The following is a 24,250-nucleotide window of genomic DNA, read 5'->3' as shown; positions in this document are numbered from 1 at the left end:
CTGATTTTATACTATTCTGTCACCTTTATGCCCAACACTTGTCATTAGTTCTACAAGTAATATATTTAATATTTACTATCAATCCTTATGAAAAGTTTCTCTGACCATTTCTTGGTAATTTGAAGCTCATTCTTTAGTAGAAGGGCTCATGGGACCACTACTTCCTGAGTTGTTGCATGTTTCATCTCAGTTTGTCTCTAGCATTTATGTTTAAAGATCAATTTGAATTGATATAAAATCCTTGGTTCAGCTTCTTTCCTTAATTTCCTTAAGTACCTTAAATATGTTATTCCATTGTCTTCTTATTTCAGTCTGATTTTTTTCCTCTTATATTCTTGGTCTTTCTGCCCAAAGGATATTTTTCCTTTAATGGCCAGTTGGTTTTTTATTTTTGTTTTTTGGTTGCACTGGGTCTTCGTTGCTGCGCACAGGCTTTCTCTAGTTGCGTCGAGCAGGGGCTACTCTTTGCTGCGGTGCGTGGGCTTCCCATTGCAGTGGCTTCTCTGGTTGTGGAGCACAGGCTCTAGGCGTGCTGGCTTCAGTAGTTGTGGCTCGCGGGCTCTGGAGTGCAGGCTCAGTAGTTGTGGCACACGGGCTTAGTTGCTTCTCAGCATGTGGGATCTTCCTGGACCAGGGCTCGAACCTGTGTCCCCTGCATTGGAAGGTGGATTCTTAACCACTGCGCCACCAGGTAAGTCCCACCAATTGCTTTTCTTGGTCTATACATAAGTGTTGATTTTTTCTACATCAGTTTTCCCAGTTGAATAGTGTTCTTTTGCTGTAAAAAAAAAAACTTTTATTTTTGAAAAGTTTTCTTCAATAATACTTTTTAGTATTTCTTTTGTTCCACCACATTGTTTTCTTCTTTGGGAATACCTGCTGTTCATATGTTGGCTCTTTGCTTCTGTCTGTATATATCACTTTCTCTTGAAATCTTTTTGTTTTTCTTATTTCTTTCTTCATTTTGTTGGATTGTTTTTAATTTTTCTTTTTTCCACACTCTTTTTCATTTTTCCATTACTCTGGTTGAAAGGCAGACTGACAGAATCAATATTTAGTTTTTCCAGCTTCAGTAGTAGAGACATGCAGGGGAAAGGGAATGGGTGTTAGATTAGCTAAGCAACGATGCCTGCCACAGGCTTGAACCATTGGAGGCAAGAGTCTATCCTGAATAAAATGAAAAATGATAGATTTGTTAATGACAATAGGATGGATAACATCAGCTATTTTCTACATAGTTCCTGGGAGATAGAGAGGAACCTTGCTTTTATATATGGGTGCTCGGTGTTGCTTCAGATTATATTGTTTGTTTGTTTGTTTGCTTGTTTTTGGCCGCACTACATGGCTCGCGGGATCTTAGTTCCCCAACCAGGGATTGAACCCAGGCCCTCAGCAGTGAAAGTGTGGAGACCTAACCACTGGACCACCAGGGAATTCCTCCAGATTGTATTGTTGAGTTTTTATTTTACCAGGACTTATATTTATTAGTGCCATTTCATTCTATTTTTATTATAAAAGATGAGAAAGAAATTTATATTCTAAACTATTTGGGGCACTTTAAAGCAATAGTCTGCCTCATTATTTATTCACTCTGTCTAGCACCTATACATCCAAATAAAATGGAAGAGGAATCCTAGGATTAGTGTAAACTGATAAAATTTTTGAGATTTATCAGCACATTAGAGCTTATAGAATAGAAAAACTGAAGTGGTAAACTATGTTTTAATAGCACTGCACAGGGTTCATCTGAAATTTCATGCCATAGTTGGTATAAAATTAGTGATAATAGGTTTAATGATGCAAAGGTTTTAAAAGCATGAAATTCTCATTAGCCAGTAAGTTATATATATTTTTAATCACATGTAGTTGGATAACCTGAAAAAAAATCTGTCTTTGAATTTTTAAAAACAATTTTTCCATTAAGATATTTTTATATGCCCTTGGGAATTAACAGTAAATATTCAGCCATATATACAATGTGCTTTCTGTTTTTCACTGGTATGATTTGAAGTTTACTTAAATTCACTGGAACTAGTGGTTCTTAACATTTTAGGAGATGGTGAGTTGCTTTCAAAATATGATTTTTTAAAAATGAGTTTTCTCTCAAGACAAATTCATAGATACCCAAGAAGTATTACATAGCCATGGTCTTCTGATTAAAAGGCTCTGCTCTGGATATATATGTTTATAGTTAAAAATCTTTCTAGTAACTAAAATTTGGTATACGGTTTTTAAATTTGGCAATCAGATGGTCTGTTAAATGTGAAGTGAACTGATTGATAGGATTTGTCAGTAGCTACATCATCATACTGTTTTTAGCGTGGAATGTTAAAGCTGTTCTCATGAATGAACTTATAGAGAGTATAGCACTGAGGAAGTTTGCTCAATGAAAATGTCATTCCTTGTTGTTAATATATCTTGAATCATGTCATCTGGAATTTTTTTTTTGTACTAAAAGTTTACATTTTACATATAGCTTATCAGGTCTTTGATGCTAGAAATTAATTTGCCAGGATGAAAAATAAATATTAAATTTAGTTAATGGGGAATAATCTCAAGTAATTTCAGACCTTTCAAATTTTTGTTTCTTCAACCGTTTTGTGAATTTTCTAAAAAGGTGCTAATTTACAATTTCTTTTTACTTTTCTTTCCACACTGTAATGGAAATACTAATGAACAATGGAATAAATGGAATAAAGAAACACAGATGAAAAGAACAAAAGAAAGGCCATTTTAGCACTGGGGATCACTATCTGGCCATATCTTTTAATTTACTGAGTATTATATGATAATTATTGATGTAAAACAGCTATAAGTTATTTTTAAATTTTCTTTCCTAAGTATTATTGCTTTGTATTTATTGAAGACCAACAAGATAGTAATTTTCTATATGCCTACTTCTTGATAATTAGAGAGGCATGACTGCTATACTAGCTTGGAATACAGGCAGGTTATGTAGTATTTTTATTTTCTTTTATCAACTATCTTCTTTTTTGGCACAGATAATTAAGATGTAATTATGTAGGATACTGAATAGAACACAGACCTTTTTAGGATAACTTGATTTGAGGAACTAGAGGCTCTTCTTTATGATCTGTATAAGTAGAAATTTAAAGTGGGGACATATATATTTTATAATGTACACCTTCACATCCAAATAGCTCTTGACCAGATGCTATATTTTAAATATTTGCATGTTCTAAGAATAAAAAATTATAGGGACTATGACTTAATGCACCAACACTTATGCACAGAAATAGAAAAGGAACATCTTTTATCCTTATTTTAAGGTTGAGAAACATTTTCATTACTTTGACCTTTTTAATTGTAAATAGTTATTTGTTATTAATTACCTTTTTAATTATTATGGTTAAAAGAGCAGCGGAAAAATAGGCTGATCATATTTAAGCTATTCAAGGTTTGTGCAGAATATGTCCTGTTTTTAAAAGGAGAAAAAAAAAAAAACAACCCAGATTCTTATAGGACTAAGATTTTGTTAGTGTTTGCTATGTACCAGGCAGTGTTCTAGGCACTTAATATCTGTCATTGAATTTAGTATTCGTTAATTCTTACATAAATTCTTTCAAATATTAAATCAATTTTTAAAGCCCCATTTAAATTAGCTTCCTCTTAATGGAGGTTGGAAAACATTCAGTCAGCATAGTCCTTGAAAAAGAGCCTCTGTGTATTTGTAAATCATTAAAGTTGCTTTTAAGTCTGCCTTTCTAAGCCAAACATTTCTAGTTCCTTTAGCTTTTTATATAGGTCTTATTTTCAAATACATTAATGATCTATGCTCTTTTGTGGTGTGCCTTCTAAAATCTTTTATTGGTAAAGACCAGAATTTTACGTATTTTATTTTAACTGCCTTAGGAAGGACACAGTCAGAACTGAATAGAATGCTAAGATTATCCTTCTTTCCTTACACTTTTTAGTTATCCTTCATCTTTTAGGGTATTTTTTGGATTAAAGGAATAGGAGGACCTTGAACATATGTGAAGATTGCCATTTTATTAGAGAAATAAGCCCATTGCTGAAAGTATCTGTTGTCCCTTTGCAGCACTGTTTGTTAGGTTCTTGGAGCAAATTATTTTTTCATGTGGAAGAACATAGAGAAACTTTAATACAGAAATACAAATACAGTTTCTCAACTATGATTTTCATTCATTCAGCAAATATTTATTGGGCATCTCTTGTGTTTCAGGCATTATTCTAAATATTGGGGGTAAAGCATTGAAGTAATAAGCAAACTGTCTTGCACTCTAGGGGAAAAGAATAAATAATACTATGTCAGGGTGTGATAAATACAAGAAAAAAAGTAATGCAGAATAAAGGGTATAGAGAGAGTGACAGTGGGGGCGGGGTAAAGTTTTATAGAAGCATGGTCTTAGTTGTGCCATATTGAAGATTTTTAGCTCTGTAGGTCACTCGTGTTTTTCTACCTCTGTTTGGGATTACTGAACATGTATTTAACCTTTTGTCATCATCTCTTCAGTGGTGCTAAGTTGGTTGCATAAAAGCTTTTTGCTACTCATCTTGACTGGTCACTTAATTAATGTTCACTGTGTCAGGTAAGTGATGCAGATGAAACCTGTGTAAGAAATGATATGTCATATCTGTGATAGGCACAGGTTTCAACTGTATATGTGATTTAGAGGATTCATTTTGATCTGGAGCTTGATGTCATGTAAGTCTCCCAAAAGACATGCTATTACTGTTAAAACTAATAAGCCTTAAGCCCTGAATGCATGCCATGCTTGACTCAGGGCTAACTTGGCCCCTCCTTACCACAGCTTTTAACTTGGAATCTGCATAAAGAGTCTCTGATTTCATACCCACCAGCCCCTACGCTACACCATCTTCTTCTTGAGACATCTACCTTTCTTATAAAAGCCCTCCTCTTTCTTCTTGATTTGTCCAAAATCACACCTAATGCAGGGCTCAAGTTTTATGTCCTCCTTAAAACTTTCCTGTTGACCTTATTCCACAGTGATATAGCCCTTTTCTAAATGTCTCCTGAACTCATAGTTTGTGCCATATAGTTTTTGTGTATATACCATTTTATATGTTTTTATTTTTGTCTTACCTCCCCAGTACGTGAATGAGCTTTTCAGAGCTTACCTGCTATCTGTTCACACTAAACATAGTTAAAGGAAAACTTGTTTCTTCTACCCTAAACATTTCTGACACCAAATATATAGATTTTCCGCACCAAGAAATTCTTCAGTTCTCTGTGAACATCAACTGGGGGTCCTACAATTTATTCATTCTGACACTGACTACCCAGAGTTAGCAAGGACCCCAGGGGTTAAAGGCTCAGTCCATCAAGACTGGGGTCTTGCCATCACTGCAGTTGGCAGTCGAGAGTCTGGGCCTCCCATACTTCTGACTAATTGGCTATAAATCTGGGGTTACCATGACCCACTCTTCTGGTTCAATAATTTGTTATAACAGCTCACAGAACTCAGGGAAACACTTTACTTACTGTTACCAGTTTATTATAAAGGATATAACTCAGGAACAGCCAAATAGAAGAGATGAATAGGGTAAGGTGTGGAGAAGGGGCTTGGATTTTCCATGAACCACCCTCCCAGCACTTTGACGTGTTCACCGACCCAGAAGTTCTTCAAACCCCTTTGTTTAGGATGTTTCTGATGGTTGTATCACGTAGGCATGATAAATTAAATAATTGGCCATTGGTGGCTAAACTCAATCTTCTTCTCCCCTTCCTGGAGGATGGGGGCTTGGGCTGAAAGTTCCAACCCTCTGATACTATGGTTGGTTCCTCTGATAACCAGCCTTCATCCTCCAGGGTCACCTCATTAGCATAAACTCATAACCATAAACTGTGGTTGAAAGGGGCTTATTATGAACAACAAAAGATCTTCTTCTCACTCTTTATCGCTCAGGAAATTCCACGGGTTTAGGAGCCCTCTGCCAATAACCAGGGATGAAGACCAAATATATATTTCTTATTTTATCACAATATCACAGTAGCCCAGTATTAGAGATGAAAATAGGCACTGAGCAGGTTGTGCCAGTGAAACTGCATAGCAGTTTGTGAGAATGTACTGACACTTCACAAGACTCTGATAATTTTTGTATATCTTTTTGCATGTGTTAGCCCAAAGCAAAATTATCTATATAGTTGGTTGATTAGAAAATTATTTATAAATAAAAAACTAATATCAACTTCTATTTTTTCTTGTTATATTCTTTTTCTTAAGGGTAAATTTTTTTTTTATATACAGCAGGTCCTTATTACTCATCAGTTTTATACACATCAGTGTATACATGTCAATCCCAATTGCCTAATTCATCACACCACCACCACCACCCCACCAGCACTTTCCCCCCTTGGTGTCCATACGTTTGTTCTCTACATCTGTGTCTCAATTTCTGCCCTGCAAACCGGTTCATCTGTACCATTTTTCTAGGTTCCACATATATGCGTTAATATACGATATTTGTTTTTCTCTTTTTGACTTACATCACTCTGTGTGACAGTATCTAGATCCATCCACATCTCTACAAATGACCCAATTTCGTTCCTTTTTATGGCTGAGTAATATTCCATTGTATATATGTACCACATCTTCTTTATCTATTCGTCTGTCAATGGGCATTTGGGTTGCTTCCATTACCTGGTTATAGTAAATAGTGCTGCAATGAACATTGGGGTGCATGTGTCGCTTTGAATTATGGTTTCCTCTGGGTATATGCCCAGTAGTGGGATTGCTGGATCATATGGTAATTCTATTTTTAGTTTTTTAAGGAACCTCCATACTGTTCATAGTGGCTGTAGCAATTTACATTCCCAACAACAGTGCAAGAGGGTTCCCTTTTCTCCACACCCTCTCCAGCATTTGTTGTTTGCAGATTTTCTGATGATGCCCATTCTAACTGGTGTGAGGTGACACCTCATTGTAGATTTGATTTGCATTTCTCTAATAATTAGTGATGTTGAGCAGCTTTTCATATGCTTCTTGCCCATCTGTATGTCCTCTTTGGAGAAGTGTCTATTTAGGTCTTCTGCCCATTTTTGTATTGGGTTGGTTGTTTTTTTTATATTGAGCTGCATGAGCTGTTTATATATGTTGGAGATTAATCCTTGGTCCGTTGATTGGTTTGGAAATATTTTCTCCCATTCTGAGGGTTATCTTTTCGTCTTGTTTATGGTTTCCTTTGCTGTGCAAAAGCTTTGAAGTTTCATTAGGTCCCATTTGTTTATTTTGGTTTTTATTTCCATTACTCTAAGAGGTGGATCAAAAAAAGATCTTGCTGTGATTTATGTCAAAGAGTGTTCTTCCTATGTTTTCCTGTAAGAGTTTTAAAGTGTCCGGTCTTACATTTAGGGTCTCTAATCCATTTAGAGATTTTTTGTGTGTATGGTGTTAGGCAGTGTTCTAATTTCATTCTTTTACAATGTAGCTGTCCAGTTTTCCCAGCATCACTTAATGAAGAGACTGTCTTTTCTCCCCTGTATATCCTTGCCTCCTTTGTCATAGATTAGTTGACCATAGTGCATGGGTTTCTCTCTGGGCTTTCTATCTTGTTCCATTGATCTATGTTTCTGTTTTTGTACCAGTACGATATTGTCTTGATTACTGTAGCTTTGTAGTATAGTCTGAAGTCAGGGAGTCTGATTCCTCCAGCTCCACTTTTTCCCCTCAAGACTGCTTGGGCTATTCGGGGTCTTTTGTGTCTCCATACAAATTTTAAGATGATTTGTTCTAGTTCCATAAAAAATGCCATTGGTAATTTGATAGGGATTACGTTGAATTGATAGATTGCTTTGGGTATTATAGTGTAAAGCTTTTGATTTCTCCATCAAATCTGAATGAGATCCTTGCCGGCTAGAGTAATCTTGGTTGTAGGTCTTCCCTTTCATCACTTTAAATATATCATGCCACTCCCTTCTGGCTTGTATAGTTTCTGCTGAGAAATCAACTGTTAACCTTATGAGAGTTCCCTTGTATGTTGTCGTTTTTCCCTTGCTGCTTTCGGTAATTTTTCTTTGTCTTTAAATTTTGCCAGTTTGATTACTATGTGTCTCAGCGTGTTTCTCCTCGGGTTTATCCTGTATGGGACTCTCTGCCCTCCCTGGACTTAAGTGGCTCTTTCCTTTCCTATGTTAGGGAAGTTTTCGACTATAATATCTTCAAATATTTTCTCAGGTCTTTTCTCTCTCTCTTCTCCTTCTGGGACCCTTGTGATGCAAATGTTGTTGCATTTAGTGTTTTCCCAGAGGTCTCTTAGGCTGTCTTCATTTCTTCTCATTCTTTTTTCTTTATTCTGTTCTGCAGCAATGAATTCCACCATTCTGCCTTCCAGGTCACTTATCCGTTCTTCTGCCTCAGTTCTTTTGCTATTGATTCCTTCTAGTGTAGTTTTCATTTCAGTTATTGTATTGTTCATCTCTGTTTGTTTGTTCTTTAATGCTTCTAGGTCTTTGTTAAACATTTCTTGCATCTTCTCGATCTTTGCCTCCATTGTTTTTCCGAGGTCCTGGATCATCTTCACTATCATTATTCTGAATTCTTTTTCTGGAAGGTTGCCTATCTCCACTTCATTTAGTTGTTTTTCTGGGGTTTAATCTTGTTCCTTCATCTGGTACATAGCCCTCTGCCTTTTCATCTTGCCTATCTTTCTGTGAACGTGGTTTTTGTTCCACAGCCTGCAGGGTTGTAGTTCTTCTCGCTTCTGCTTTCTGCCCTCTGGTGGATGAGGCTATCTAAGAGGCTTGTGCAGTTCCCCTGATGGGAGGTACTGGTAGTGGGTAGAATGGTAATTTTTTTTATTCATTTATTTTTGGCCGCACTGGGTCTTCGTTGCTGCGCACAGGCTTTCTCTAGTTGCAGTCAGCAGGGGCTACTCTTCGTGGCATTGTGCACATTTCTCATTGTGGTGGCTTTTCTTGTTGCAGAGTATGGGCTCTAGGTACATGGGCTTCAGTAGTTGTGGTGCTCCAGCTCAGTAGTTGTGGCTCACAGGCTCTAAAGCAGAGACTTGGTAGTTTTGGCGCACGGGCTTAGTTGCTCCACGGCATGTGGGACCTTCCTGGACTAGGGCTCGAACCCGTGTCCCCTGTATTGGCAGGTGGATTCTTAACCACTGTGCCACCAGGAAAGCCCTCATTATATTCTTAATTCATACTTAACATTAAATATTAAATTAGATAATAATTAGACCAGATAAGCATCACTCTTTTTGCATAGTTGGGCAAAGATGAATCAAACAAAACAATATTTACTCAGATCCCAAAACTGTTGTTAGCCTTAGCATATTATTGAACTCACTGCAGTAAAAATTTGCTATTCTGTGGTGAATGATAGAGCTCAGGTCTGGTAATGCTTTTTGTATGTTGTGAGGTCTGTAAATTTCGTGTAGCAATTTTCCCCGCCTCCCTTCTGTATTGTGCCCTAACTGGCTACCTAAATGTTTATTGAATTACTATTTTTACTTTGGGATCTAATCCTCCTTTTTTGTTTTTAGGGTGCCAGCTTGATATGTTGTTTAATAGCTAGTAAATTAAGGCACATTTTGGGCTAGACTCCTGCCTTTTATAGCTATTAGGTTACCATAGAAAAAAAGTTTAGTGTTTTTGCCTTTCTCCTTGAAAGGCAGATGTAGGTGTGATGTAGGTAAGTTGAACTAAACATTACTTTTAATTCTGATTTGTGGTAGCAAGTGAATATTTTGCTATTACAATAGTCCCCCTTTATCCACGGTTTTGCTTTCTGCAGTTTGTTACCTGGGATCAACCGCAGTTCGAAACTATTAAGTGGAAAATTATAGAAATAAACTATTCATAAGCTTTAAATTGTGCGCCATTCTGAGTAGCATGTTGAAATCTGCCATCGAGATGTGAATCATATCTTTGTCCAGCATATCCAGGCCATTAGTCACTTAGGAGCTACCTCTGTTATCACATCGACTGTTATGGTATTGCAGTTCTTGCGTTCAAGGAACCCTTATGTTTTACTGAGTAACAGCCCCAAAGTGCGAGAGTGGTGATGCTGGCAGTTTAGACATGCCAAAGAGAAGCTGTAAAGTGCTTCCTTTAAGCAAAAGGCGAAAGTTCTCAACTTAATAAGGAAAGGAAAAAAGCATATGCTGAGGTTGCTAAGATCTATGGTAAGAATGAATCTTCTATCTGTGAAATTCTGAGGAAGGAAAAAAAATCATGCTAGTTTTGCTGTCACACCTCAGACTGCAAAAGTTATGGCCACAGTGCTTAGTTAAGATGGAAGAGTCATTAAATTTGTGGTTAGAAGATATGAACAGAAAATAGGGTTTGGTGCCATTTGAGGTTTGAGTCATCCAGTGGGGGGGTCTTGGAACTTAGCTCCCATGGTTAAGCGGGGAATACTGTATTTTTAAGATGTTTGGCACTTTTTAGTAGAGGGCTTGTTAGGACTTCCAGTTTATTCACTGTGGTGCACAGACACTTCTTCCTGAGCCCTGTACTTACATGATTCGGTTCATTGCTTCCCAAGTGTGGATTTTTTCCCACTGTACTTTTATAGAAAGACTTGAAGTTTTTCTCTTTTTTTTAATTGGTATTGAAACACTGCCCCTTATAATTCAGTTTACTCTTACCTGGAGGTTTCTGATCCTGCATTTAAGGAACTCTGCAGATTAAGCTGAGGTAGGTTAGTGGTCCACTGGAGAAGGGTTCCCAGTGAGTATGGAGTGCAAAATAGTCTTGTAAATTAAATATTTTATAGGCATTATCTTTGTTTTCTGGCTCCTGTAAGTTAATATTTTCAATGAATGATGCAACACAATAAATAAATCCCCAAATCTACTAGCTTAGGAGACCAAACTGTGCATGTATATTTAGTTTTTTCAAAACTGTTACCAACTCATGACATTTTTTAATGAGATCTGAAATATCCTTACTAAGTTGGTAAGGGAGGTATGTTTTTGGTGTGAAGTAATGACTTAAGGTAAAATTTTATAGGCACCATCTTAGCTTTTATTTCACTTTGTCTTGTAGTTGGTGTATGAATTCTTCTTAAGGTTTTTGGAGAGCCCTGATTTCCAGCCTAGCATTGCAAAGCGATACATTGATCAGAAGTTTGTACAACAGGTAAGGAATTCTTCTGTCTTAAATTTTTATATTCATCTTAGCAATGATTTATTAACTTGTGATTAAAATAGTCTTTCAAAACTTTAAGGATTTCTGTTTTAACAGCACTTAATATTCTTGCCAGGCAATGAAAATAAAAGTAAGTAGCTTTGAGAACACAAGAGTATTTTTTAATCAAGGGTGGCCTTCTAGTGAAGTCAATCAAATTATCCTATCCACTCCTAAATCCTCATAGTTGTTTTATAAAGACCAGAAAAGCAAGCCTTTCTGGAATATCTAACTTAGAAAATTTGGTATAACTAGGGGGGAAACCTTTTTTAAAATTTTTAAGTCTTTGAGCTTGAACTTGACATATGGTTCTAAGCACCGTGACTTTGAAATGACAGAGGGTGGAAAAAATAGAAATGGAATTATTGTTAGAAGTTTGGGCTTTATGCTCCTTTCTTATCATCAAGTGTCACTTACCTTTCCTTTTTTTTCCCCCCTTCCCATCTTAGGCATTCTAGCCACCCAGTTCCTAAACCACAGATAAAATGGGATCTTTAAGAAGAAAAGGAGATAGAGTTAAACATGTGTGATACCTTCTTTCTTTTTATAAGTTGATTATTAGTTGGTTCTTTTGGAACCTTAAATACTCAAAACTAGTTTCTCAGAATGTGTTTATTTTTATTTTCAAAATCTTTTCAACAATTTAAAGGCCTCTTTTTAACTATGTGGTCTTTGCTGGCCCTAGACAAAATTGTGAAGCAGACCAAACCCTCTGTGGGTCCATTTTCTCTTTTGAAATACTTATCTGTAAGTTGGGTCTCATTAGGAATTCTCCTCTTCTAAACTAATTAGCATTTTAAAGAAAGGTAGGAGATGGGTGGAAGGGTTGTAATGAAGTGCTGAGGCCAGGATTAAAGATCATTACAAGGACGTTTGCTGCCCTCTTCCCACCATTGTGTGTCCCCTAGCATAAAGATTATACAAGCATGAGTTCCACATATTTGGAGTTCATTTTTGGTCATTTCCTGTAATTACCAGATAAAGTATTTTGACTAGTAGCTGTGAAGTATAGCTACTTCATTGATAAATGAAGAATATTGTCAAGAATATGTCCTTCAGCCATTCAAGTAGTTCTTCATAAACTATGAAGAAATATTAGGTGTGTGTTAACAGTAAAATGTTAATTTCATTTCAATAACAAGTTAAAAGCAGTCAGATTAAATGGAGCTATGTTATTTTGGTAATTGCAAATGAATGCATATTTATTTCCTTCTATAGCTCTTGGTGTGCTACAGAAGGAATACAGTGTATTAAGGAACTTAGTAATGCCATGTTAAATTGTATTTAAGATAATAGCAGGTTGAGTGGAACAATTGCCTTAGGGCTTCCTCACTCTGGAGCTTGAGGTGTTTTGGCTGCTGGATTATTCAGTGGATTTGAGGGGGAACAAGAAGAAAACTGGTAGGGTAGGACCCATTTTCTACATTCTACTCTGAGTGCCTGAATTATCTGAGAAGCCAAGGCCCAATAATTTGTTTCTAGCAGTTTATATCACTGTGATTTCACAGATCACTGCTCTGAGGTATTCTTAGTATGTTGCTTCCATAAATATTACTATGAGAATTCTCAGCTTTTGTATTTTGAAACTATTTGATTAGGTGGTAAGTTTAAGACTTACAGGAGAAAAATCTAAAGTATAAATTTGGACATTTATCATTTCAAGAGAAGAAAACAAGTGTGTAGTTCCAGGTTATGTTCAAATCATAGGATTTCAGAAGAAGGAAGCTAAGAATTACTGAGTGCTTTTTATGTGCCAGGCACTGTCATTTGCTTTTATATAAAGAGCTAGACCATATCCAAATTCACAGAGCTAGAAAATGGCACAATCAGGATTTGATTATATTTGATTATATATAAATAGATTGTTTTATTTAGATTGTAGTATTTCAAAATAACTTAAATAGATTTGACACTTAGCTAACAACTGTTCTCTACTATTTTACGTTGACCCTGAGGATCAACTTGTATTACATTATGTTTGTTCTTGAATTAGACATAGGAACCTTAACAATGAAGGGTTCCTTTTATTAATTTCAAAGCATATCTTCCAAGTAAACCCAACATCAGAACTTGGATTTGAGTGTCTTAAGTGAATAGTTTAGCTATTTTAATTAGAATAATTTAAAGTGACTTAATTAGGTATATTAACATAAATTCTCATACTCTATGGATATTTTTTGCTGGAGCCGCATGCAGTACTTAATAATCTAGCAAACAACAAATGCAAACTATAAGCCAGACACTTTAGGGTTATATAAATGTGACTAAAGTCATCACTACTCTCAAAGAATACCCACTCTTGTAGAAGAGATACACATGTAAACAATTACATATAATTCAAGACAGAATGGAAAAAGAACTTGAGGTTCAGAGCATGCCATCATGACTGTAATTACCAATCCCAAAGTACAGAACATAAAACTCCTTGACAACTTCATAGGTAATTGTATTCTATAAAGAGAGGTTTTGTATATTTTTTCCTAAGAAAATCCAGTGTTTCATTTAAAATACAGTAATACTTTTTTTTGACTGAAGAATTTCAGTTTCTTTACCGTTTTAAAATGGAAATTTGAGCTTGTGATTTTAAATTTTTCAAAGATCTCTTTGTCCTGCCTTTGCTGAAGAGTTGTGTAGAGGTGTAGTAAAATGCTGATTTGGCCAATTTGAACTGGTTTAAAATTTTTCAGCCATTTGCTAAGCTGACTTTAAATAAAAATCTGTAGTCTCATCTTTTATTTCAGTGTTATTTCATGAATGATTTTCACTCTGTTAGCATATATCTACCAATATTTTACCTATTAACTAAATATTAATCTTTGAACTGTTGGCATGGTGACTTGAATGTTTTTAGTGTAAGATCACACAAAAAAAAGAAGCCTTAGTTTGTATAAATTTGCCTAGTAAACTAGAAATATGCATTTGTGCATGTGTATTTTTTAAACTTCATTTATTTAACAATTTGCGGTCTACAAGCTTAAGATTCTCTATGTAGTTTTGACATACTATCAAAAAACATTTCATTTCAACACTTTAAAATTATGAGCCGTGTTTAGTAGTCAGGAATAGGTCAGCATTTTAAAATGAGTGGCAAGGCCAAAAAACAATATTCCACTTCTTGAAGTGTTTATGTTATTTATTACGTGTCATTTTTCAAAATGAAATTTAAAAAATACTCCATAAGCTTTTCTTTATTTCATTATTTAGCAAGAATAAAGTCAATCTGATGAGGCAGAATCTTTTTAAAACTTTTAAAGCTTTTGTGGATTATCTTAAAATCAAGTTTAGAATAGAGTGAAGTTTTAGCCCGATTATTTTTAAAAAGTAATTTCTCAGATTTTTTTTAAAGCTCCTGGAGCTTTTTGATAGTGAAGATCCCAGAGAACGCGACTTCCTGAAGACGGTTCTGCATCGAATTTATGGGAAATTTCTTGGATTAAGAGCATTCATCAGAAAACAAATTAACAACATTTTCCTCAGGTAAATTGGTTGTATATTCATACACAGCACTTTTTTTTCCCTTCCATATTTTCTTTTTATTCCAGTTCTTTTAGGTTAATTTTTAAAAATAAATTTATTTTATTTATTTATTTTTTGGCTGCGTTGGGTCTTCATTGCTGCATGCAGGCTTTTCTAGTTGCGGCGAGCGGGGGCTACTCTTTCGTTGCGGTGCACGGGCTTCTCATTGCGGTGGCTCTCCTGGTTGCAGAGCATGGGCTCTAGGTGCAGGGCTTCAGTAGTTGTGGTGCGCGGGCTCAGTAGCTGTGGCTCGCAGGCACTGGAGCGCAGGCTCAGTAGTTGTGGCACACAGGCTTAGTTGCTCCGCGGCATGTGGGATCTTCCTGGATCAGGGCTCAAACCTGTGTCCCCTGCACTGGCAGGCAGATTCTTAACCACTGCACCACCAGGGAAGCCCCTTTAGGTAGGCGGTCACAAAGCACCGAGCTGATCTCCCTGTGCCATGCGGCTGCCTCCCACCAGCTATCTACCTTATGTTTGTTAGTGTATACATGTCCATGCCCCTCTCCCGCCCTGTCACAGCTCACCCCTCCCCCTCCCCATATCCTCAAGTCTGCTCTCCAGTAGGTCTGTGTCTTTATTCCTGTCTTAGCCCTAGGTTCTTCATGACATTTTTTTTTCTTAAATTCCATATATATGTGTTAGCATACGGTATTTGTCTTTCTCTTTCTGACTTACTTCACTCTGTATGACAGACTCTAGGTCTATCCACCTCATTACAAATAGCTCAATTTCGTTTCTTTTTATGGCTGAGTAATATTCCATTGTATATATGTGCCACATCTTCTTTATCCATTCATCTGATGATGGGCACTTAGGTTGTTTCCATCTCCGGGCTATTGTAAATAGAGCTGCAGTGAACATTTTGGTACATGACTCTTTTTGAATTTTGGTTTTCTCAGGGTATATGCCCAGTAGTGGGATTGCTGGGTCATATGGTAGTTCTATTTGTAGTTTTTTAAGGAACCTCCATACTGTTCTACATAGTGGCTGAACCAATTCATATTCCCACCAGCAGTGCAATAGGTTAATTTTTTAAAGTCTGAAACTTAGAAACTTAACTGATAGTATTTGAGTCATTTTTAGCCTGTTTTATGGATATCATTTGATTGCATCTAACTTTTTCTTGTAACTTCTCATCTAAGTGGATAGTAGTAATGAAGACAGTTTTTAATAGATAATACCAGTGTTACTGATGTTTAAAATTTATTGAGAGGAGAGTTTGTCTTGTTATCTATTTGAGCACTTGTTTTAAAAATTTTGTATAAATACTACTTAAATCAGTAGCTCTTGGCAGTATTTTCATTGGATTTTCTGACAAAGCTAATTAAATTTATCTTTTGACTACTTTATCAATGAAATCTATTGAGTAGTTGCTTCAGTTTAGGAGATTTTGCTTTAATACCCAAATTTCAGGTTTGGTTTGTTTTTGAGTTGACAATGTGGCAAAATTAGGCTAGCATTTTCACACTGTTAACAGTCAGAGATGAGAAATATTGCCTCCTCTAGAGAGATCATCTTTGTCCAGCTCTCTGTCGTTCTCTCTGGGGCCCTGCCCGTCATTTATGGTATCTTCCCTGCCTATCCTGTCATCATTTGAGTCTATGACTCCCTACTTTAAAGGCGACCCTAATCTTAGAAAGCTAGTCAGCCTGTGTAGTTTAGGCTTAGAGAAATTCTGAGTAAAAGTGGCTTTATTACATGAGTCCTTTTCTCTTAGGGTTACCTATGTATGAGTAGAGGTTTCCTATTTTAAAAAGTATTTCTTTGAGAAGACCCATCTTTCTTATAAATTTTAAAGTAAAATAAAATATTCCAGATGAAATTATATTGTTATCTTAATATATAGCAAATTTTAGCAAAAGTATATGTGGTTTAATAGGAAATAGACCTTTTATAAGATTGCTAAGAAGTAACTGATTGGGGGGCAAAATAGCTTACAAAGAATTCATTCCTAAAGTGTGCTTGAACATTTCTTATATTTGCCCCTTAGATTTCTTTGTACCTTCCTACATCTTTCTCTCAGTTTAATTTTATGATGTTTGATTTTTCTTTATATCTATCTTTATTTTAAATTTAGGTTTATATATGAAACAGAGCATTTCAATGGTGTTGCTGAACTCCTTGAAATATTAGGAAGGTAGGTCAGTTTTTTGTTCTTTTTAAGAATTAAGTAACTTTGAATGCTTTATGTATTAAAGTAGCTGGGATTGGAGAAATTATTTCATATTTTAGAGTTTGAATATATAGTATAAGGCATAGTTTCTCAACTGAATTCTTATTATAGCTTTTTAGGGGGTCAGCATATTAAAATAGTGCCATGCAAGACATCTGTTTCAGAACAGACTTGTGCTTTTGAAGCTGTGGCATATTTTATGCCTGATCTTGCCAGACTGCCTCAGAAACCTATAGGATCTGATTGGGAAGAGATGAAATAAGTTATAGTGAATCTTTGGTGAAGTTACAGGAGTTCTTGTTCAGATGTTGATAGATCATTCCTGTACATCTGTTCTTTTTAGAAGAATCTACAGCCTTTGATTTTAGTTTATATGAACATTTTTGCCTTCCTTATTCACCACATAGCAGTATTAACATGAGAGAAGTTTAGACCCTCTATTTATGTTTAGAGAATGGTTTTTGTCTCCTCTGTTAATACTTAGAGAATGATTATGGAGAGAACTACTTCTTAATTTCAGATCTTTCAATAAAGTAAGAGAAACTACCCATTTACTTTAGAATATATTGAAAATTCTAACAATATTGTGATATTGACTCTCCGGTGCTTTAGAGAAGAAAAATAAAGGCATGAATAAGTGATAGGCTTTATAGAAAACAAAAAGTTGCTTACTGGGACATTAAATTGGCAGTCCTCGTTTTCTTTTGGGATCACTGAATGACTTAAAGGAGCAGACTTCATAGTGATAGTCTAACGTAGTTTGCTGATGAGTAAGTCATTCAACACCAGGACTGAAGCAGAGCAGTTCCTAGGTACTTGGGGATGTAATAACTTTTAGAAATAAAGTAGTAACTACGTAACCCTTCCCCTGCCTTTTTTTCCCTCCAGTATTATCAATGGCTTTGCATTGCCACTGAAAGCAGAACATAAACAATTTCTAATGAAGGTTCTTATTCCTATGCATACTGCAAAAGGATTAGCTTTGTTTCATGCTCAGGTAAGTTGCAGGAGATTTCAGGTGAAATGAATGTTGTTTCAAAGACTGATATAAAGGCAGAGAAACTGAGAAGTATTGAGGTGGCAATTTTAAGTATATTTAAGCAATTTGCGTTTGTAAGTTGCCCAAAGCAAATTTTTACTATATCATAATTTTTAAAGCATTATGATATTTAGTGTTCTTAAATAAGCTGAATGAACTGTAAGTATAGATATAGGAAAGATCAAGTTCTGTTCTGGTCCAGGCCCTGACCTAACTCACTGTGTGACTTTGATAAATCCCACATATCTGCAGAATGTTCCATCTAGCCTCAATGACCTAGTTAGAGAATGGTTTTAGTTTCCTCTATTAATACTCAAAGAATAATATCATATCGGCATAGGCGTACATGTTAGAAACATGCTGAAAAACTAAAATGTTAGCTCTAGTCTTATTTCAGTCAACTTTATTTATCTGTGTAAGTATCTATTAATTTAGTGTGCTATAGTTACACTTCTGATTTGTAAGACAAAGGCAGTGCTTTTAATTCCCCAAAGAACTGGTCTGCCACCTAAATGATATCGAAAGATTGATATGTCCAACTACATTTTCTTTAATATTTCAGTTAACTTAATATTCAGAAGTTACTACTGAAAAAAGGACATCTTTTTTTTTTTTTCTTTTTTTTTGCGGTACGCGGGCCTCTCAGTGCTGTGGCCTCTCCCGTAGCGGAGCACAGGCTCCGGACGCGCAGGCTCAGAGGCCATGGCTCACGGGCCCAGCCGCTCCGCGGCATGTGGGATCTTCCCGGACCGGGGCACAAACCCGCGTCCCCTGCATCGGCAGGCGGACTCTCAACTACTGCGCCACCAGGGAAGCCCAAGGACATCTTTTTTGAAGTAGAAGTTACTTGCACAATTATGAGTATATTCATTTTTATATATTGCAATAAAGTTTGTCAAAATGAGGTAGTTTTGTTAGCTAAATATAAAAATCCTGCATTACTAAATGTTATTTCATTCAGTAATATTTATAAACTGTCCCTTGTATTTTAGCTAGCCTACTGTGTTGTACAGTTCCTGGAGAAAGATACAACACTAACAGAACCTGTAAGTGTTTTACTTATTTTTATGTTTTTGGTCTACATTGTAGCATTTTATTTTAGCTTTCTTTATTCCCTTATAGAGTACCAAACAGTAGTAGTAATATATTTTAAACTAAAATCATTTAGAAGAAGGAAAGTGAGGTTAATCTGTATTCAGAGAACAAGATTGGGATGGGGAGCTCTCATGAGTTATAATATATGTCTTGAGTAGCTTAAATGTAGATTACAAGTTAATATATAGTAGTTAAGATATGTGAGGACAGGATCAAATGACTACAGTGAAATTTTATATACATGGTACCTTCAGTGATAGTCTTTTTAATCTTCATTCACCTTTTGAAATTAAAACATACTGTAAGGGTCCCAAAACTATTCCCTTGAGTTTTGTGTTTTCTTTAGAAATAGGATTTCCCCTCTTATTAACGGTAAACCACATAATAGGGATTGAAAACATTTCCTTGCCTTTGGTGATTAAGATGTAATCTAGGAATTAAAGATTGTTTACTTTATGATTCAACATAGCAATTCAGTCTTCGAATTCTGCTGCTTACTAATTGTCTATAATACAAAGATTCAGGAATAAAAATGTTATCATGAAAATTGAAGATTTAAGAAAAACAAAAGATAAGTTCAGGGAAAAACAGAAAAGGATAAAAACATAGAAAACAACATTTTAACCTTGGTGAAGTAAGTATTTTGAGAGAGTGTTTTCTAGGTATCCTAAATATTTAAACTAACAGTTCTTAAAGAATAGCAAGGGGTTTGAAGGATTTAAATTATATGATTTTCTTTATATTAGAGTTTTCTGAGGCTAGGGGCACTTGAAAAAAATTATGTACTTAGTGTTCTCCCTTTGACTTGAGCTTTGTCTGTGTAAAGGAACGAAAGATATTTTTCCACTCCCTGATGTTTAAGAGTTTTAGACTTTTTAGGCTTGCAGTTCTTTCTGGAAACAGCTAAAAACAGTTTTTAAAGACAAATAGGAGAATTAGAAGCCCAGTATTTACATGAAATCACATAAACCTCTAAAGTGAAGTAAAACTTAATGCAAATCCATGATAACTCTCATTAGAATTGAGACAAAGAAAACCCATAACATGGTTCATACTTGGTGAATAATAAACAGATATAAATATAATTAAGTTAATATGGAGTGGATCGGGGAGACGGCTGATTTCTTTTCATAGAGTAAAAGGTTAGGGAGAGAGATGAGGGCCGGACATTTGGCTTAGATGAGTTGGGTTAATAGAAATAGGAGCACCATGAGGAGGTAAAATGTTCAAGTTGACAAAGGAAAATATTTTTCAATTCATAAAGATCTGTAGATACAGAGATCTTGTAATTTCTACTATAGGCCATTCTAGCACCAAAATTAAGGCCATAGTACTTGGGTTTGAGCCCTAATACTCATTTTCTAGGAGCCTGGCATTCATATCAAAGCTTCCTACAAATTGTAAATAAGTCAGAGCTTTAGGTAGTTTATTACATTCTTTATGTCCCTAGATCTTCTATTGAAATTATTTTATTTTCCAAAATGGAAATGACTTTATTGTTACTTCCACTTATGAAAGTAGTGTGTTAATTTGGTTCACACAAGACAAAATCATAAAGCATAATGTGGAGGAAGTTCCTTAAAATCGGATCCCCTAAAGATAACCATATAAATTGGTGAATATATTTCTATAAATTTTTTTCTGTACATATATTTATGTATAAACAATGGGACAGTGCTGACTAGGTTTTTTCACTTGTCAATATAATGTGGATATCTTTCCGTATTAATCTGCTTCATTTTTTCACTGGTCACATCAAATTCCATTATATGGATTATCATAACATATTTAATCGATCCCCAATTCATGGACACTTGAGTTATTGGAGTTTTCATTGTTAGAAGCATGTTGCTGGGTGTGGGGATGTTTTAGGGTATTGGAATTATTCTGTGTCCTGTCTGTAACGTTGGTTACCAAAAAAAAAAAAATCTATGTGTGTATAAAAAACCCTGAGAACTGTACACCAAAAACAGAAAAAATTTTACTGTATGTAAAATTTTTTTAAATTACTAAGGGGGGAAAGTGGTGGGGGTGGTGGGGGTGGGATGACTTGGGAGATTGGGATTGACATGTATACACTAATATGTATAAAATGGATAACTAATAAGAACCTGCTGTATAAAAATAAAATAAAATAAAAAATTCAAAAAAATATAAAACCAAATTACTGAAATTAAAACCATATTGCTGGGTCAAAGAGTACAGTGTGGGAAGGTACCTATTTTCCTTTATCAGCCAGTGCTGAATATTGTTTTAAATTTTTGCTAGTCTAATAGGTATGAAATATTTTAATTGGCTTTTAAAAATTATTACAGCCATCCTTTTATATGGTTATTAGTCATTTATATTTCTGTGTCCTTTGCCTACTTTTAAGCCTTTGCCTATTATATTTTGCAAATTTTTTTACCCATTTGGAGTTTTCCTTTTAACTTTGAATATACTGTTTTTAATATTTGTCTTTTTAAAGAACTAAAAATTTTTTATGTAGTGGAATCTATTCATCATTATGGCTTCTGGCCTTGATGTCATGCTAAGTAAAATCCTTCTACCCTTTGAGATTATAAAAATACTCTCTAGTATCATATTCTAGTTATTTTATGGATTTAGTTTTTACGTGTAAAAACTTTATTCCATCTATAATAGTTTCCTAGGGCTGCCATGACGAATTACCACAACCTTGGTGGCTTAAAATAACAGAAATTTATTCTCTCACAGTTCTGAAGGCCAGAAGTCCAAAATCAAGGTGTCGGCAGGGCTGCACTCCCTCCAGATGCTCTAGGGGAGATTCCGTTCCTTGCCTCTTCCAGTTTCTGGTGTCTCCAGGTGTTCTTGGCTTGTGGCTGCATCGCTCCAATATCACATTGCTGCCTCTTCTTCGGTCTCTCCTCTGTGTTATCTCTTACAAGGATACTTGTCATTGGATTTAGGGCCCACCCAGATAACCCAGGATGCTTTCATCTTGAGATCCTTAATTATATCTGTACAGACCCATTTTCCAAATAAGTCACATTCATAGATTTCAGAGATTAGGACATGAACATATCTGTTTGGGGGCCACCATTCAACCCACTCCATCATTTGAAATTGAAATTTTTGTGTGACACGGGTAAGGAATTGTTTTCGTTTTCTATTGCTGCATAACAAATTATCACAAAATTTCGTGGCTTAAAACAACAAACATTTATTATTGCATAGTTTCTGTGAATCAGGAATCCAGGCATGACTTAGCTGTGTCCTCTGCCTCAGGGTTTCTCACAATGCTGCAGTCAAGGTGTTGGCCAGGTATAGGGTTGCATATAAAGTCTCAGATGAGGAAGGATCTGCTTCTGAGTTCACGTGACTGTTGTTAGCATTTGGTTCTCAGATGCTGTTGCCCAGCAGCCACCCTCAATTCCTTGGTACTTGGGCCTTTCCAACATAGCAGCTTGCTTTATCAAAGCTTGCAAGACAAGAAGGCCCTAGAGAGTCTGCTCATAAGACGGAAGTCACAATCTTTTGTAAATTTCTCATGGAAGTGACATTCTGTCCCTTTTGCCACGTTCTGTTGGTTAGAGGCAAGTCAGCAGGCCAGTCCACACTTCGGGGAAGGGCTCAGCTACACCAGAGTGTGAATTCAGGAAGGAAGGATCATAGATCATTTCAGGAGTCTGCCTACCAAAGGAGCTACATTTTTTTTCTAACTGGTGAGCCACCAGTTCAAGTACCACCAATTAATTGACTAATTCAGCTGTTTCCCAGGAACTGAAATGCCACCTTTGTCATATATTAAAACCTCATATATACTTGAGTCTGTCTAGATATTCCTCTGTGTCATATATCTTCTCTGTCAGTTTCCATGCTACCTTATTGTTCTAATTATTTTTCTCTGATTATTGTAACTGATACTTTGTTTTAAAAGGTATTGATTTTTACATACTTATCTTTTATCTGACCACATATTGAATTTTCCTACTCATTCTAGTAATTTTTCATTTTTAATATTTAAGCGGTATATAATTATCATACACTTAGACAAATAAGTATAATTCTGATATCCCTTTTCAACATTATTCATCAGATTCTTATCTTACTGGATTGGCTCCAGAACAGTGTTCTTCCCCAGTTTTAATTTGGATGAGTGTTCATTACTAGACAAGACCAATAACTAAATTTACTTAAAAGGCTGTCAGAGATTTATTTCCACAAAAGCACCAGGTCCAAATGGTTTTACTGCCAATTTCCAAGAGACCATTATATAAGTTGATTGCTGATGGTTTCTGATAAATTCTTAGTTCTATCTTACTAAATTGTTATCAGAATATATAATCAATCAAAAAATCAAATAACTGTTCAAAATCTTTTGAGATGATCATACAGTTTTTTTTCCCCCCTTTTAACCTATAACTATAATGAGTTGAACCATCCTGGAATTTCTGGAATAAGTTATTGGGTAGGTAGCAGCATTCTGTTAATATACTGTTACATTCGGTTTAATACAGATTTTTGCAACTATGTTTACTTAAATTCACAATCGCTTGTTTTGTTGTATTTGGGTTATCAAGACTGTGCCAGCCATGAAATAAATTGGGGAGCTTTCTGGCTTTTTTGGGTGCTTCATAATGGTTTAAATAACAGGAATTATCTGTTCCTTAATTTCTCCTTAAAATAACCTCCCTTCCTCACCCCACCAAGTCATTATCTCATACTTTATTTTCTTAGTAGAAAGTAGCACTTACTACTATTAAAATTATTTTATTTATAAGTTTAATTGCTAACTTATGTTGGTCTTCCTGCTTCATGAAAATCAGGGACCTCCTTCTGTCTTATTCATCAGTGTGTCCCTGGCACCTAGAACAGTATCTGGTACAAAGGCGCTCAATAAGTATCTGTTGAATTGGTAGAAGTCTGAAGCTGAGCAGAGTAAGGGGCTATACGTAGTTATTGAATGCTGTTGTTCTCCTTCAGAATGAATATTGATATTATCACAATTATTTAAAATTTCCTGAGATTAACCAGCTTCTTTGCTTAATTCATGCTAAATAAACTTTTCCCTTTTTTGCAGGTGATCAGAGGATTGTTGAAATTTTGGCCAAAAACATGCAGTCAGAAAGAGGTGCATTTCATTCAACAAAAACAGTGCATTTTATTAGAACTTCTCAATCTCAGGGCTATAAACCATGCTTCTTTGGGCTGGGTGTATCATCACTGCTACCAAGCGGGAGATGTTCTGTGGGGATTAGAGAGACTTGGTAGAATATCTGTACATCATAGTAAACTGCGTATACTCCCAAGAGTTTTTTCA

The 24,250-nt window shown here is 35.6% G+C and overlaps 1 protein-coding gene across 1 annotated transcript in view; it reads left to right on the top strand.

Annotated features, from left to right (window-relative positions):
• The window catches only part of PPP2R5A (protein phosphatase 2 regulatory subunit B'alpha), an 85,721-nt gene that overhangs the window by 57,024 nt on the left and 4,447 nt on the right, over positions 1-24,250 (top strand). Inside the window, exons 4-9 of the mRNA XM_024750904.1 lie at positions 11,003-11,095; positions 14,490-14,620; positions 16,740-16,799; positions 17,724-17,832; positions 18,867-18,920; positions 24,011-24,061. Coding sequence (XP_024606672.1) covers positions 11,003-11,095; positions 14,490-14,620; positions 16,740-16,799; positions 17,724-17,832; positions 18,867-18,920; positions 24,011-24,061 — 498 coding nt within the window. The remainder of the gene's footprint in view (positions 1-11,002; positions 11,096-14,489; positions 14,621-16,739; positions 16,800-17,723; positions 17,833-18,866; positions 18,921-24,010; positions 24,062-24,250) is intronic.

The sequence above is a fragment of the Neophocaena asiaeorientalis genome, unplaced genomic scaffold, assembly GCF_003031525.2.
Source record: "Neophocaena asiaeorientalis asiaeorientalis breed wild unplaced genomic scaffold, Neophocaena_asiaeorientalis_V1.1 scaffold67, whole genome shotgun sequence".
NCBI lineage: Eukaryota > Metazoa > Chordata > Mammalia > Artiodactyla > Phocoenidae > Neophocaena > Neophocaena asiaeorientalis.
This window is presented reverse-complemented; position numbering and strand designations above follow the sequence as displayed.